Source organism: Pongo abelii, chromosome 19 (assembly GCF_028885655.2).
Source record: "Pongo abelii isolate AG06213 chromosome 19, NHGRI_mPonAbe1-v2.0_pri, whole genome shotgun sequence".
NCBI classification, from domain to species: Eukaryota; Metazoa; Chordata; class Mammalia; order Primates; family Hominidae; genus Pongo; species Pongo abelii.
The window spans coordinates 55,028,930-55,045,205 of NC_072004.2; the positions used below are offsets into that span (position 1 = coordinate 55,028,930).

Consider the following 16,276-nt stretch of genomic DNA (forward strand, 5'->3'; position numbering starts at 1 on the left):
GAGTGTTTCAAACTCTTCAGGCCTCGGACCCCTGGACCCCCTATGGATGGACTAATAAAATGGACTAATGTCTAAAACGCACACATTTAGATGTACACATACTCTTACAAGGACAAAAGTATGTATACACACACACACACACACATACACACGCACTCGACTTTGCAAATGTATTCACGGATTCCTAGGCCAGTACCTGGGTTCCCGGCTAGGGAAATCTGCCCTGGTTATTATCTGGTCACCTCACCGGCTGCGCAAACGTGTCCACAACGGGTCCCTTTCCGAGGGGCCACATCTCGCCTAAGGTGGAGCCGGCAGGTATTTGCCTGTGGAAAACTGCAATGGATCCTGCCCCGTCTGCGTAGACTGCGCAGCGCGGAGTCAAAGATTCGTTCTGGCCAGAGAGGAGGTACTAAGAGAGGTGCGACCCAACCAAGAACGAGGTCGTGGAGAAAACCCTGTGGGGGCGGCGCTCACATGTGCGGTGATGAGGAGTTGTGAGGGCCCTGGGGTCGGTCCCGAAAAGTAGGGAAAACGGTCGCAGAGGCCAAACTGCTTCCACCGGTCCCGAATCCGCACTGCCAGGAGAGATCCGGCCTTCAAACGCTGCTCTCAACGTTCAACAACGAGGTGCCCTGAGACCAGTGTGCGCAGCGGGCGGGTGCCTGCATGGGTCAATGTTGGATGTGGGATGTACGCGCCCACCACGCGGTTGTACGGGTGGGAATGTCACCCGTGGCTAGTGCATGCTCTGTCTTTTCCTTCAGAACACGACCTTCAGGAATCAGCCTGAGTGTTGGCGCCCGAGCCCGATTGGAAGCAGGTGCGTGGTCGCTTCACTCTCCCCGTGCACACCTTGAGTTACAGCTCTCGCTGCGCACAGAGGGCACCACACGGGGCCCGAAACACACGCGCACACACACACACACACACCCCATCACATCATGCGGGGGAAAACTGGGGCTGCCGGAAGACAGAAGACGAAGACTGATCACGGAAGAGGGGGCTTCAATCACAGGTGCTCGCAGACACCCCAACTCCCGCACGCGTTACTTAGCACTCCCTAACTTAGGAGACGTGCGCTTCCGAGAGATGAGAACAAACTAAAAAAGTGGTTGGCAGGGCGAAGAGAGGAAGCCGGTATTTCGGATGAAGGAGACTTTCGTCTCCGGTACCGGATAGGGCGAAAATTCGTTGGGTCGCGGGTGGAGAATCCGGGGTCCGCCCGCGCGGTGCCTCCCTGTGCTCAGCGAAAGGTGCGCTCACCTTCCTAGCCCCGAGGACCCGCTCCTCCTGGCCGCTGGAAAGCTCAGGGCGGGGCCCGGGCCTGCGGAGAACTCCAGGTTCCTTCCGAGTCTTCCGGTGAAGGCGGGCGCGGGTAGGGGGTCCCCGCGTTTCCCCAGCGCAAGGCCGCGTCCCGCTCCCGCCCGCGCCGGCCCCAGCAGGGCTCGGCCATGGCTCCACTCACCAGCTCCCGCCACCTGGGATCCGCTCCCGGACCTCGGCCGCCCGAGCCTCCCGACTTGCCCGCCCACCGGCCTCGCTTTCCAGTGCCTGCTGTCTCTTTCCGGGGCGCAGGGACCCCCAGGCGGCGCCACGACCGGGAGCTGGGTCGGAGGCCAGGCTGGGGCTCGGACCAGAGCGGCCGGGCCTCCAGGCGCGGGAGAAGGAGGGCGCCCCCTCTCCTCTCGGGGTCGTGTCAATGCTTTGCACTTGGGGCCGGCGTGCGGCTGCGGGTCCTTCCCCAAGGCCCCGGGACCCGGGCTCCCCTCGCCTCAGGCCCTTTCGGCGGGTCAGGTCGGCCCTCCGCGCTCTCCAGTCCCGCGCAGGCAGCCGCAGGCGCGGGCGGGCGGTGGGGGCCGGGGCAGGAGGAGGGGTCTCGGGGCCCGGCGGCCCGTCATTGGTTAATATTTTATTCTGTTGACATGTTTTCTTACTGCTGAGGCTTCCGACACCTTCTCCCAGGCCCCCCCTCCCGGCCGGAGCTTGGCCTGAGCTGTCAAAACCCCGCCCCCGGAGACCCACAATTGGTCCAAAAAGCGTAAAATCAGCAATCAAGGGGGGCCTGGCTCGTTAGCGCAGGGGATCCGAGCTGGGCAGGACATGTGAGATAGTCACAGTTTTCCAGAGATCACGACAAGATCTAACCAGTCGCGCGTGGTCCCCGGCGCCAGAGCGGGCCAGCCCAGCCCAGCCCAGCCCGGCCCCGCGCAGAGCCCCCGCCGCCCCCGCGCACAGAGCCCGGTGCCCCTTGCGGTGCGCCGGACGGGGAACCCGGAGGAGCAGCTGCTGCGCCCGCCACCCGGGTCGTCCGTCCTCCGCGCGCGCCGCCGCCCGGGCCGGGGGTCCGAGCCGCGCGCCCCCGGCCCCGGCCCCCGGGCGCCTGGGCCGGATGTCCCGATGAGAGAGCCGGCGCTGGCGGCCAGCGCCATGGCTTACCACCCGTTCCACGCGCCACGGCCCGCCGACTTCCCCATGTCCGCCTTCCTGGCGGCGGCGCAGCCCTCCTTCTTCCCGGCACTCGCGCTGCCGCCCGGCGCGCTGGCCAAGCCGCTGCCAGACCCGGGCCTGGCGGGGGCCGCGGCCGCGGCGGCGGCGGCGGCAGCAGCGGCCGAGGCGGGGCTGCACGTCTCGGCACTGGGCCCGCACCCGCCCGCCGCGCATCTGCGCTCGCTCAAGAGCCTGGAGCCCGAGGACGAGGTGGAGGACGACCCCAAGGTGACGCTGGAGGCCAAGGAGCTGTGGGACCAGTTCCACAAGCTAGGCACGGAGATGGTCATCACCAAGTCCGGGAGGTAGGGCTGCCGGCCGGCTGGAGGGCTCTCGGGCGGGCGGGCGGGCGGGCTGGGGCACCGGACCGCACGGATCAGAGCAGAGCCGGGCACTCCCGGCTCCCGGCTCCAGGCTCTGGCCCTGACTCCACGCTTCGCTCCCACGGACAACCAAGTTGACTTTTCTCGTTTGGCACTGGAGCGATTTTTTTTTTTAAACGAAAACGCTAAAATCCTCCCAATGAAATAAAACGAAAACATACTGCTAAAGAATAGCCCCAACCGTTCTGAGTCCCAGCGCAGAGGAGGTCCCGCGGCTTGGCCCTGGTGGTCTCCTCCGCCCCGCGCTCTCGCTCTTCTGCGTCCGGGTCCGTCTCCGAGCTCCGGGGAAATTCAGCCTCTCCCAGACTCTGCTCCGACCCCGAAGCCCCTAGTGGGACCTGCGCCCAGCTAGCCCCAGGCCGGTCCCTCGCTTCCCGGCAGCGAGCCCCGGGTCAGCCGAGCCCTCCGCCTCAACCGGCTGGGAGCCCTTTCTCGACCGCGGGCATCCGAGCCCTGGACTCTTCCGCCGCCCCAGGCCTTAAAACCTGAAGAAAGCCACAGCCCCGGCCCCTCCACCCTTCGACTCAGCCACTGAGAATCCAGGCCTCGGGTTCACCCTCTTCCCCCGAACTGCACGGCCAGGATGTCTTATCAGGCTCTGTAGCCCAGTTCCCAATACAAACACCCTCCAAATTTATTTCTGGGAGCTTCCGTCCCAAGTGGGTATTTCCCCTGAACGAATTTCGGGGAGATTCAGGAGAAGCGAGAATATTTCTAGAGGGCCTAGACTTCTCTCCTGGGCATCAGCTTTCATCTCAGATCAGGGAGAAAGAGGGTCCCCAGATCTGAGCACAAGGCTTAAGGGAGGCCATTTAAGAGAGGGTCTCACAGGCAGAAATGGGATCTCCTGGGAGCAACAACCACAGGTGGGGTCTTCCGGGCAGTGATGAGAGGGCAGAGCAGACGACCACAGGGGAAACAGCCAGGCGGCAGCGGTATGCGCAACGAGGAGGCATAAATAAAGGAGGAGAGGGGTCCTCGGACCTAGAACAGCCGGTTCCAATGGGATCTCCTCCCTTCCCTCCCTCCCAGGCGGATGTTCCCCCCCTTCAAGGTGCGAGTCAGCGGCCTGGACAAGAAGGCCAAATACATCCTGCTGATGGACATTGTGGCCGCTGACGATTGCCGCTATAAGTTCCACAACTCGCGCTGGATGGTGGCGGGCAAGGCCGACCCTGAGATGCCCAAACGCATGTACATCCACCCAGACAGCCCAGCCACGGGGGAGCAGTGGATGGCCAAGCCTGTGGCCTTCCACAAGCTGAAGCTGACCAACAACATCTCTGACAAGCACGGCTTCGTGAGTGTTGGGGCAGGGTGGGGACGGTGCAGGAGACTGTTGACCCAGCACTGCAGCTGAGCAGGAGAGCAGGGCGGCAGGATCTCCCAGGGGGAAGCGCTGGGCAAACCCCCTGCCCGGGTCACTGCCCTGTGGCCTGCGTGGGCTGGGCCTGGGCCCCAGGTCTCTCCTCTGCAAGCCTGGGAAATGGTGGGGTCGGTGGCTGGCAGCTCACAATCTCAGTTCGTCAGGCGGTGGAGGGCCCCTCCTACGGTCAAGAGGGAGGCAGGTGCTGCCAGGACTGGGTCTGCAGTGCTGGACCACGGAGGTCACCTTGCTCTTGGCCTGTAGGTGCCGAGCTTGGAAGACCTGCCCATGACCTCAACTTGTCCATCACCCTTCTGCCAAGACCCGCGTTCCTGGCCCTCCCCCAGGACTAGGGGATTTAAAAGTTAAACCACCCTCCCCACCCACCCCCCAGCCTCCCTAAGACCTTTCCCTCCTCCCACAGGCAGATGCCCAACTAGGAGGAGAGAGTTTGGGGGTTCTCTCCATTTATGCCTGAGCAAGGCCCCAGCGAACGGGGGGGTGGTGTTTCATAGGGCAAAAGGGACTGCCCATTCTGAGGTAGGGCAGTTGGTGAGCCCCTGAAGGTTGGAATCTCCTCTCTGTGGGGTTAGGGGGCTTACCAGTGCCAGAAAGGAAGAGAGTGTTAAGAGTGGAATTGTAGGGCTCTGTTTTGTTTTATTTTGTTTGGGGTTTTTTTTGGGGGGAGGGGTTGTTTGGTTGATTTTTTTTGTTTTGTTTTTTGCTTTGTTTTGTTTTTGCTCTGTCTCGTTTCTGTTTCCAACCGGGAAATATTTTTTTAATGGCAAGAGAAAGAGAAGCTGTGAAAAAAGAAAAGCGAGAGGAAAAGTAGAAGAAAAAGAAATAAGGGTGAGAAAAGAGCAGAGACAGGAGAAAATGGGGAAGAGGAAGAACCGAGAGAGAGAGAGAGAGAGAGAGAGAGAGACAGAGACAGAGACAGAGAGACAGAGAAGTGGAGAGGAAGAGGTCAGGTACCCAAAGAATAGAAAAGCTCGGGCCCGGGGCTGGCGGCTGCCGGCTGACCCCCACCCTCCCCGCAGACCATCCTAAACTCCATGCACAAGTACCAGCCGCGCTTCCACATAGTGCGAGCCAACGACATCCTGAAGCTGCCGTACAGCACCTTCCGCACCTACGTGTTCCCGGAGACCGACTTCATCGCCGTCACTGCCTACCAGAATGACAAGGTGCGCGCGGCGGGCGGTGGGCCCAACCATCCATTCATCGCCTCCGAAGCCCCCCACACGGGATCCGCGCGCTTGCGGCCCGCCCCCGAGCACCGAGCCTCGCATCCACACGCGCAGCACCCACGGAAGTCCTCAAGGCGCCCTCTCAAGCCCACCGCGCGCACACACAGGCTCCCCTGGGGCGAGCGAACAGCTGGGCCCTCGTTCGGGTGGAGATGTTTACTTAGCAATTAGCTGAGACTCCGGGCCCGCGCTGACATTTTTACATTTTATTCGTTTATTTCTTGGCTCAGGAATGAGAATGTAAATGAAGAGAGGGCCCGAGGCAATCTGCTCAGGCTCTACCGATGCTCAGAACCCGGGGCCCAGTTTTCACTCTCTCGGGGGAGCCAGAGGGTGGGACAGGTGACACAGCCCCCCAAAGCACCCCTGGCTACTGCTGTGGGTCAGTCCACGCCCCAGACCCCTTGGGAGGCGCTTAGAGAATTTCCTTCCAATCAAAGGGCTTTTTCTGCTTGCGGCTTCTCCACCCTTGTTCCAGTGAGGCAGAGCATCACCCCTCTAGGCCTGTGCCCTTGTGCGCCACTGTCGAGTGAAAGAGAGGGTACGAGTGTCCGTGCCGGTCGTTGTGGCTTTGTGAACCAAGGTGTACGCTGGGCTGTGCGTGCTCCGTTTGGGGTGTGTTGGATACCTGTGGAGGCGTGTGAATTCGTTTGGTTCTGTAGGCGCTTGTTCTGTCTGTGCACACTTGGCGTGTGTGCGGTCCCGTGAGTGTGATTTGGCTTTGTGTGTACCTGCAGCCTTGCGTGTGAACTGCAGTCTCTGTGCGCGCCTGCTCGGGTGCGGAGTCGTTTAACTTGTGCAAGCCCGCGGGCGTGCGTGCATGCTTGGGCTGGTTCCGACACTGCGGCACTGCTTTAGGCCTGTGTGGGCCTGTCTAGGGATAATTCCTCGAATGAAGTTTTTGGAGGACAGACCCCGTCGCTTTCCGCGAGGCCCTCCCACCGGCCTCAGCTCGGGGCGTCCCATCCCAGGCGGGTGGGTACCAAGTGGACGCTCCCCGGGTCTTCCCTCTGCGGCCAGCAGCCGCTGACCTCGGGATGCCCCCGACCAGGCTGGAAGAGCCACGGCCTGACTTAGCGCCGCCCCCTTGGTCCCCGCAGATCACACAGCTGAAGATCGACAACAACCCGTTTGCCAAGGGCTTCCGGGACACCGGGAACGGCCGGCGGGAGAAAAGGTGAGGGGGCGAGGACAGCAGCCCTGTGGCGGGTGCCCGCGGGAGCAGCGAGCAGGAGGGATGGAGGGATGGGCTCCCAGCTGACCTGGTTCCTCCGCTCATCCCCAGGAAGCAGCTGACGCTGCCGTCTCTGCGCTTGTACGAGGAGCACTGCAAACCCGAGCGCGATGGCGCGGAGTCGGACGCCTCGTCGTGCGACCCTCCTCCAGCGCGGGAACCACCCACCTCCCCGGGCGCAGCGCCCAGTCCCCTGCGCCTGCACCGCGCCCGAGGTGAGGGTCGGACCGGAGGATGGAGAGGGAGGTGGGGGCGGGGGGGGTGGTCCTCAGGTCGCTGGGCTGGTCTTTTGCTGAGCTACCCGCTAATCTGAAAGGCCAGGAAGGAAACGGGTTTCTGTCCCGGGACTCCCCTACGAGGGCGGTGCCCGGTAGCCAGAAGATCCGGCCGGACTCCGAACCTGGCCCCTTGGGCGCCGTGTAATTCTATGGCTGTAGGGTTTCCTCTCCAGGGCTGGGTTCCTTCCACTGTAAATCTGGGGTCTTGGATTAGGTGACCTGCAGCTGCCCCTTGCCCGACTCCAGCAGCTCCTCCGACTAGGCCTCCCCGAGAGCAGCCCTTCCCGAGTGTCCCTGATCCTGCTCATCGGCCTCCGCCCAGGCCCCTGTAATCCGCGTGCCCTCTCCCCGCAGCTGAAGAGAAGTCGTGCGCCGCGGACAGCGACCCGGAGCCTGAGAGGTTGAGCGAGGAGCGTGCGGGGGCGCCGCTAGGCCGCAGCCCTGCTCCAGACAGCGCCAGCCCCACTCGCTTGACCGAACCTGAGCGCGCCCGGGAGCGGCGCAGTCCCGAGAGGGGCAAGGAGCCGGCCGAGAGCGGCGGGGACGGCCCGTTCGGCCTGCGGAGCCTGGAGAAGGAGCGCGCAGAAGCTCGGAGGAAGGACGAGGGACGCAAGGAGGCTGCCGAGGGCAAGGAGCAGGGCCTGGCGCCGCTGGTGGTGCAGACAGACAGTGCGTCCCCCCTGGGCGCCGGACACCTGTCCGGCCTGGCCTTTTCCAGCCACTTGCACGGGCAGCAGTTCTTCGGGCCGCTGGGAGCCGGCCAGCCGCTCTTCCTGCACCCTGGACAGTTCACCATGGGCCCTGGCGCCTTCTCCGCCATGGGCATGGGTCACCTGCTGGCCTCGGTGGCAGGCGGCGGCAACAGCGGAGGTGGCGGGCCTGGGACCGCCGCGGGGCTGGACGCAGGCGGGCTGGGTCCCGCGGCCAGCGCAGCAAGCACCGCCGCACCCTTCCCGTTCCACCTCTCCCAGCACATGCTGGCATCTCAGGTAAGGCCTGTGACCCCGCGGCAGCGCCAGCGAGGGAGAAGGCCCAGGGAGCTGGCGGCGAAGCCAGCGGAGGGCCCGAGGGTGCCAGGGTCGCTGGGAGCCTCTGGCAGGCAAGAACTCCATCCAGGGGAGGCCCCCGGATGCCCTTTGGGACACCTGGGTTCTGAGAGACGAGGACTGTGTTGTAAGTCCAGGGGCTGGCCAGGGTGCCGCTTCTGACTCCCGTGTGACCTTTGGCAAGTCCCTGACCCTCTCTGGGCCTGCTTCCTTCCCTATAGCCCCAGCGAGGAGTGCGGTGCCCATCGAGACTCTTCTGACCCTCACAGACCAGGGCCACCCCTGGCTTGTGAAGTCTTCTCTCCTGGCCTCAGGACATTTTTCTTGAGAACAAAGACCCTTGGCTCCCTGTCCATTCTGAAAGGCTAAGGTGGCCAGACAGACAAAAGGGAGGAGGAACATTTGCATTATTTTCTGGACAGTTGACCATCAGCCCTCCCAGAGGTCTCTGGCCCCTCCCAGACCTTCTATGAAGTCCTCTGTCCTGGCAAAGGACAAGGCTGGTCTCTCCCCTACCGTGAGTTCCCAGCACCCCCAGCCACATGTCAGGGATGAGAACTCAGCTCCTCAGGCCCCATTGAAATTCCGAGCTCCCAGGGGAGTGTTAATGAAAATGTGGCTGGGGCACAGTAAGGAGATCCGATGCGGACAGTAGCCTCTTTGGTTGCTTGGGTGGAATATTCCCTGTGGAAAGATTTGGAATCTCTTCATTCATTTTCTTCCCTCTGAGGTTTCTGGCAAATTGAACCCCTGAGATCTTATCTCAAGGGAAGGAAAATAGCAGTTCAGGTCTGAGAAAGCTCCTTTGCTTCAGAAGCAAATATTTTAAAAGTTGGGTTGGTGGGGAGGGTTGGGAGGCAGGCGATTCTGAAACGAGTTTTACACACAGCTCAGTGTAAGGGTGTGTGGAGTGTTTGAGGTATCACCATCACTCATCTGGGGCTCTGGGCTGGAAGGGAAGCCTCTGGAGAAAGTTCAGGGCCCAGAGGTTTAATCTGCACCCCTGATTATTTGTGTATGTGAATGCCTCCTCCCCAGACAAACTGGTAATGATCACCAGCATCACAGAGGTCATGAGGAAGTCAGGGCTTCTAGACACAGCCTGGCCAACAGGTGCATGGCCTGGGTGAGAATACCAGCACCTGGGAGGTATCCGTTGGTAGGGCTGCTGGTAGTTACATTCCCAGGCCAGTGCAGCCCATCCCAGACATCAGGTAGAGCCAAATCCCAAGAGAACTGAAGCCTCCCTCCTTCCTCCCAACCTGGGATGCCAGATCTGAAATGCCCAGTAGGACCTGACACTCTCAGGAGGGGGTATTTTCTCAGGCCTGATGAAGCTGCCTCTTTTCTTCTTCCTGCTTGAGCCAGGCCTGAGGCTCCCTGGGAGCCCAGCGCAATCATCAGCCCCCTGCCCTCCTCCCCATACCCACTGGCTCTGGGGAGTAAGACATTATCTCAAAGGTCAGGCCGTGCACCAGCCAGACCTCATGAACTCAGGAAGGTGCTTGTCCAGGAGTTCCTGGCTGCTGTGCCCTTCACAGGCAAAGACTGCATTCCTTCCTCAGCTGCCAGTGAGGTGCTGCCAGGCGTTCCCTGTAGAACTTTCAGGCCAGTTTATGAACTGGTTGGCACCTGTGTCCTCCTCCTGGCCCAGGCAGGAGAACCGTGAGCAGGCAGAAGGAGACTTTGCAAAGTGCCTTCCCCAGCGTGTGTGCCCTCTGCCCTTCAGAGCCTGCAGATAGGAGGGGTGGCGAGGACACTGTTCTCAATGAGCAGAACCTCCAAGACACCCAAAGCTGCCTGTTTGCCACCTGGCCCTATGCCTGCCCCGTTTTCTCCCTCAAAGCCTTCACCCATGCTAGTGCAGTCACCTGGAATGTCCCTTCCATTACCCCTGCTGTAATGCCCAGCACAGAACTTGATGGCAGGCCTTTGCATGGTAGCCTGAAGCGATCTCACCCTTCTAACTGGGTTTGGCGACAGGAACACTGGCTCATGCTTACCTGTGCTGCCTGTGGTTATAGTTATGCGAGTTGTGGTTTTACATCTCTAAAACAGCAGGGCACTGTGTCCAGGGGATAGATAGCACCACCCCAGCACCCAGCCCACCTTCAGAAAGACTTCAGGAAAGATGTCTAACCCTTGTCTTGTTCTGTTTCTTCCAGGGAATTCCAATGCCCACTTTCGGAGGCCTCTTCCCCTACCCCTACACCTACATGGCAGCAGCAGCCGCAGCCGCCTCGGCTTTGCCCGCCACTAGTGCTGCAGCTGCCGCCGCCGCAGCCGCCGGCTCCCTGTCCCGGAGCCCCTTCCTGGGCAGTGCCCGGCCCCGACTGCGTTTCAGCCCCTATCAGATCCCGGTCACCATCCCGCCTAGCACTAGCCTCCTCACCACCGGGCTGGCCTCCGAGGGCTCCAAGGCTGCTGGCGGAAACAGCCGGGAGCCTAGCCCCCTGCCCGAGCTGGCTCTCCGCAAAGTAGGGGCCCCATCCCGCGGTGCCCTGTCGCCCAGTGGCTCGGCCAAGGAGGCGGCCAATGAACTGCAGAGCATCCAGAGACTGGTGAGTGGGCTGGAGGGCCAGCGAGCCCTCTCCCCAGGCCGGGAGTCGCCCAAGTGAGGGGCTGCCCAGCTGCTCCCCTGCCACGCAGGCCACCCGGGCTGCCTGCCCCTGCTGCTTGGGACGTGTACAGCACAGAATGGGTATTTATTTAAATAAAGGAGAAAAGTGGGCTGCAGCAGCCGGAATAGAGCCTCGTCTGGCAAGTTGGGGCCTGGGACACTTCCCTGGGCCTCAACAAGGATCAGGCTGCTGGAAACGCAGTCACTTGGGAGCTGCTGGGCTAGGTCCAGATCCGCTCCAGCGTCAAGGTGGCATCCGAAGGTGTCTCTGGTCTTCCAGCGAGGTGGGAGAGGCCTCATCCAGGGCCCAGCGGTCCCTGCAGAAGCCAGAAGGTGCAGGGGCCAGGGGTGGGAGCATCGGAGGGAGTCCCAGAGCCCTGGACCTTGGGCCTAGACCGCGTGAGAAAACTGGGTTGAGGGAGGCTGGAACCAGTTACGACTGAAGTCAGTGTAGACCTGAGCTGGGAGGGAACCTGTTAGTCTCCCCACCTCTTCCCTGAAGAGACAGGCACCCCTCCCAGCCGTGGTCAACGGAGGGAGTGGCCCTTCTGCCTTGAGTCCCCAGGGGGAAAAAAAAAGATATTTATGAAATAAATGGTAATTTGTGTAAATAAGCTTTAAGGTTTCCAGAATATGCAAATTGGTATTAATTTATTCAAAGGTGTACATTGCTGTGTACATATATTTAGAGATTAACTCATACATTTAAAGTTTTTTTCATTTTACATGAGCATCTATATTGTACAGGGCTTGGGGAGCCCTTGGCTGCGGGAGAAGGCCCAGAACCCTGGAGGAGCCACCACCCCGCCGGCCCCTCGACCCCTCGGCCCCTCCGCCCGGGTTTGGCTCGCCCGGCCCGCGGGCTCCACCTCAGGTTTTCACTTTTCGCTCCGGAGCGAGAACGAAACGACAAAAACGCGAGAAAACAATAAAACGCTACAAAGCGAAGTGAACGGCGCTGTGCGCTCTGTGGGTCGCGCGGGGCTGGGGCGCTGCACGCGCGCAAGGAGGGACGAGAGGCGGGGACAAAAGGCTGTGCGCCCCTCGCCCGGCGGCAGCTGCACCCCGGGGACTGCAGGGCGGCACGGCGGCAGGGCGGCTGGGGCGCTGGCGGAGCCGCGAGGCCGGGCGGCGCCGGCGCGGGACGCAGGCTGAGTCCCAGGCCGGGGCTGGGCTCCCCCTGCCGGTCGCTCCCGCCGCGCGGCGCAACGGGCCTGGGCACCCACCCGGGCCGGGAGGAGAGCAGCCGAGCGGCCTGGACTCCTGGCTTCTGACTCCCTTTCCGGGAAACCACACTGGAAACGCATCTCCTTTCAATGCTTCTGGGTGGGTGGGCTGGGAGGATGGGTGTTCCTTGTCCAACCTCTCCTTTCCGAGGAGGGGTTAGGCTGTGTCCCCCCACCACCCCCCGCCAAATATCGCTGAGCCTAGAATTCTTTCCCCTCTGTCTGCCTCCTGAACCTCAAAGACAAACATTTCCTCCGCGTCAGGGCTGTTGGCTAGAGTGGCAAAATCTGGACTAAAAGTTCTTACTTTAACTCATCTATCTAAATCCCTCTTGGGAGCGTAGGGAGTGGGGTCAGTGGGCTATTTCCATTCCTGCCTCAGTTTCCCCTGTATAATAATGGGCTTGGCTGGGGTCTCTCCGGGGTCCAGCTGTGTCAGTCTGCATTCGGCTGGTCCTTCCCCGAGACCCACTCCTGCAAGGACAGCTGCCTCCCTCCCCACGCCGGTGAGCTCCCCAGAGCCGCACCCTCCTTGCCCACCTAGCAGGTGTCTCCAGCCTCCACTTCTAGCAGTGGGTGTGGGGAAGGGGTGGGAGCTGGGCGGGCACTCCTTCAGCCCTGGGTCTGGTCGGTCACCCAGCACGCCACCTCCTTCCAGTTCTCTCCTCTTTAAGCCTTGGGGACCCTGAACGCCCTGCCCCAACAGGCTGCCCACCTTGGGCACTGCACAGGGTGGGGCTTGGGGATGGTGCTGGCTTCCAAAACACCAGGGACGTTGAGATGGAGGAAGGGTGATGGTGAAGGTGGAATGGACAGTTGGGCCCCCAGACGCTCAGGACGCCTTCGTAGGCTGATACATTTGCAAGGAGCGAGAGAGAGAGAACCAGGCCCGCCTCTTCAGAAGGGGGCTGCCCCCAGGCCACGCCGAATGCGGCTGGAGCGGGGAGGGGACTCAGCCAGTGCACGAGTGGGAGGTTGCTGTAGAATGTATCCCAACCCCAGAGGGTGGGTTCTGGCTTCCCTGCCTCAGACCTGCGGGCAGGTCCGGGAACCCGACGGGGACAGAGAAGCCCGTTTTCCAGCCTAAATAGAAGCCCGTGGGCAGCGCGTTTGCTGGAGGTCGCTTTGGGCTGAAACTACTCTCATACTCCTAGAGGAGGGGCGCGTTTGCGTCCCGCGGCTTCTCACTTTCAGCAGGACATTAGGAGGGAGACCAGAGTCGGCTGCGGGCCCGCGGCGGCCTACGTACAGGGCTGCGGACACCAGGGGGCAGCACCGACCTAGGGTCGCGGGAGGGGTGCGGTGCGGGCATGGGCGCGGGGGAGGCGGGTGCCTGCGAAGGCCGGGCGGGGCGGCCTAGTCGCGGCCGTTTTTAGGCCGCGTCGTTGCTGCAGCAACCCGGGTGGGGTGGGGTGGGACTCCAGGGCCTCGAAATCCCCCACCCCACTCTCGCCGCCACCTCCCGCCGCACATGTTCCCTCCGAGTCGCCCACCCGGCGCTCCGCGGGGCCCCAGCTGGTAGCCTGAGTGCGACTGCCGGAACCCGCGGCCGGCGGCTGGGCCTTGTCCCAGACAAAGGCTAGGCCACTCCCATGCCCAATTAAGCCACCCTCCTCCCCGGCCTCCCAGCCCTCATTGTCCCCGGGGTCGCCAATTAGCCTAGGCGCCCCGCGTACCCGCCGCTCCGGTGCCACAAGGCCTCCTTAACCCTTCAGGGCCTGGCCCGGGGTCCTTGGACGGCAGAGCCGCCGGCACACGCGTGGCAGGAGGGCCTGTGCTGGGACGATGGCGATACCTGCTGGCGGCCTAGCCTGTCGCCTCGGGCCCTCGCGTGTGGGGCGTGTGAGGTCTAAGAAGGAATTGTGCGTGTCGGTGTGGGGTGGCGCGTGCGATTCCCGGAGGAACTCGGAGATGAAGGGTGTGAGTGCGGGGGCTCCGAGAGACCCCTAGCGGCTAAGCCGCACGGATCCCAAGGCCCGGGAGACCTCATTTCCTCTCGGGTTAATCGGAATCTTCCGAGCCCTCAAGCCCTTCCTCCTCCACTCCCCCGCCGCTGCTGTGGAGAACCGGAGCCACCGGTGTGGCCTGGCCCTGCCCTCCCGAAGGGCGCAGCTCCCGGGCCCGCCTCCCCAGCTGACCGCGAACTCCCGCGCGGGGTGCTCCTGGGGCGGGAGGGGCGCGCTCAGCATCGCTGTCCCCGGGACTCCCACGCGCAAGCGCCCCGGCTCGAGGCCGGGACCCCCTATTTCCCGGTTATGGGACGGCCCCTTGAGGGACAGCCTCTACGAGCCCTGGATTTACACCCCGAGCCTGCCTTCCTCCGCTCTGGGAAGGACCCAAAATCCAGTCCCGCTTCCTCCCCCTCCTTCGCAGTCCTTGGCCCCGAGGTGCGCAGCACCGGTGGTCAGGCGGGATCCCGCAGGAGGCCGAGCGCTCCATGCTCGCAGGACTGGGCGGCAGCTGAGGGAGCCCCCGCCCTCTTGGGAGGGAGCCCGAGCTCAGGGTCTCCTGGGCACCCTCCCGGGAGCGCCTTCGGGGTGGAGGCTGGTCGCCGGGCACTGAATGTGTCCGAGCACCCCCGGGGCGGTTTTGCACTTGGACTTCCTTTTGGGCTCTCCGGAGGCGCATATCTGTTCCTCCTATTGGATGGGGCCGGGGACCCCGAACCCACTCCGGAAGCACCGATTTCCAGAGCTGACGGCCGCGCCTGGTTTCCCAGAGAGTCCTCTTGGCAGCTCCCGCAGCTCCCCACCGGGAGCACGAGTGGGAGCGAACCCAGAGCCCCCCCAGGCCTCGGGCCTCGGCAACTCCCCACAGGTCCACGAGATGGCGCTGCAGGCCAGGGCCCGGGCCGCGGCCTCACAGCCTGCCTCGGGCGAGAGCGGGAGACAGACGGCGGACCCCGGCAAGCGGGGCACGGAGGCACAGCCACCGACACAGGCAGAGCCGGGTCCGGAGCCCGGCACAGCCCGCCGAGAGACCGAGGGACTCCGGGGCTGCGGACACACTGAGCGGAGGGCTTGAGGCTCGGGGTGGGGCCTTCTCCCCTGCTGCCGGAACCGCCCGGCAGCGCCAGCTCGGCGACCTTCCAGGCTGCTGCAGACCCCAACCTGTCCTCTTCTGTGCGCCCGCGCGGCTGGGCCCTCGCGTTCTCTCTGCGGGAAGTGAGCCGCCAGACTCCGGCCTCCTGGGCCCCTCCGAAGGGGGCTGTGGCTGGGATCCGAAGCGCGCGGGGCGCACGGCCCTAGGAGCGCGGGGCCCACTCGACGGTGAGGGCTTAGGGGCGGGATGGGGAAGGATCGGCGGGGATCCAGCGCTCCTCCAGCGGAGAGGGCCCCCTCGGCTCCGACCCGCCCTCCTCACCACCTTCACCCGGCTGTTCAGGGCGGGGTCTTCAGGGTTGCGGGCAGGATGTGCCCTGTGGAGCTGCTCACCTAAGTTCCTGCCTCCGTAGGGGAGGCTTTGGGCTGCGTTATTCCAGCGGGAGGTGGTGGGGACTGGGGAGGGCCCAGGGGTCAGCCTGAGAATCTCGCCCTTGGATTAAAAGCCACCAATGCTCTGGGTCAGGTCTGAATAGGAGGCTGGGGATGTAAGACCCGTTGGCTGGGAAATGCCAGAGTTGGAGGGGTGGGGCTTACTTAGAAGCCTGTTTCCAGCTGACCCTTTATGTCCCCAGATGAGCTCTGGCACCCTCAGAGATTAACCCTACACACGTTTCCTAAGGGCACACGGCTAGAAAGCAGCCCGGTTAACACCAGTCGAGGGTCATTTCCACTGCGATACAGTCACCGGCTGGGCGATGGGACCCAGGCCAGATGTCGTCCCTGCACTAGGTTCTCAGCTCTTTTCTCTTTCAAAGTACAATGTAGCAGAGAATAGGACCAAATCTTTGGTGATTTAATAATTATCTACATGCTCATCTATGGCTGAAGCAGCTGCTTGGTAGGAAACCTGGACAGGAGATAGATAGGTACAAGGTCGAACTCTGCCTCTAGAGCTGTGAGTGCTCTTCGAAAATGTGACTTTATTCTCTGGGCTGCAGAAGCCTCATCTGCAAAATAAGTAGTTTGGACTAAAATCAAGTTGATCTGCGAATGGCCAGTTGACCTGGGTCCAGTTTCCCCCCACCCGCCCCCACCCCCGTCCCGCCCCCAGCCTCAACTGCTTCAGAGAAGAGCCATGTTCCCATTTAATGCTTGAGGAACCTGAGCCAGAGGGATAGGCAGAGTCACAGACCTTGAGGACCTTCGCCAAGATTCTTGGGGTGGGGGACTGGGTTGGTGGCCTGGACGAATTCCAAATTAGGAAATTGCATTCTAGGGCCCGGCTGCCTCCATTCCCTGTGGGGTGCGTTTGTCAATCACAGCTTGGCCTTCTACCTCG

General features: G+C 62.6%; 2 protein-coding genes across 2 annotated transcripts; both read left to right on the forward strand.

Annotated features, from left to right (window-relative positions):
- The first annotated feature begins 2,072 nt into the window (after positions 1-2,072).
- TBX2 (T-box transcription factor 2) lies at positions 2,073-10,783 on the forward strand. The gene is made up of 7 exons (XM_002834131.6): positions 2,073-2,795; positions 3,906-4,173; positions 5,280-5,426; positions 6,590-6,666; positions 6,775-6,938; positions 7,356-7,990; positions 10,213-10,783. The coding sequence occupies exons 1-7, from the start codon at positions 2,401-2,403 to the stop codon at positions 10,663-10,665; spliced, it is 2,139 nt and encodes a 712-aa protein (XP_002834177.4). The 5' UTR covers positions 2,073-2,400; the 3' UTR covers positions 10,666-10,783.
- Positions 10,784-13,923: 3,140 nt separating this feature from the next.
- On the forward strand, positions 13,924-16,002 carry LINC02875 (long intergenic non-protein coding RNA 2875). Its single transcript, XM_024235640.3, has one exon. The coding sequence runs from the start codon at positions 14,149-14,151 to the stop codon at positions 14,902-14,904; it is 756 nt and encodes a 251-aa protein (XP_024091408.1). The 5' UTR covers positions 13,924-14,148; the 3' UTR covers positions 14,905-16,002.
- Positions 16,003-16,276: the final 274 nt, after the last annotated feature.

Excerpts from the sequence above, each read along its gene's own strand:
- TBX2 (XM_002834131.6), top strand. The coding sequence starts at position 2,401 with ATGAGAGAGCCGGCGCTGGCGGCCAGCGCCATGGCTTACCACCCGTTC. Across the intron at positions 5,427-6,589 it reads CTGCCTACCAGAATGACAAG|ATCACACAGCTGAAGATCGA; the intron begins GTGCGCGCGGCG and ends TGGTCCCCGCAG. Across the intron at positions 7,991-10,212 it reads AGCACATGCTGGCATCTCAG|GGAATTCCAATGCCCACTTT; the intron begins GTAAGGCCTGTG and ends TGTTTCTTCCAG.
- LINC02875 (XM_024235640.3), top strand. The coding sequence starts at position 14,149 with ATGGGACGGCCCCTTGAGGGACAGCCTCTACGAGCCCTGGATTTACAC.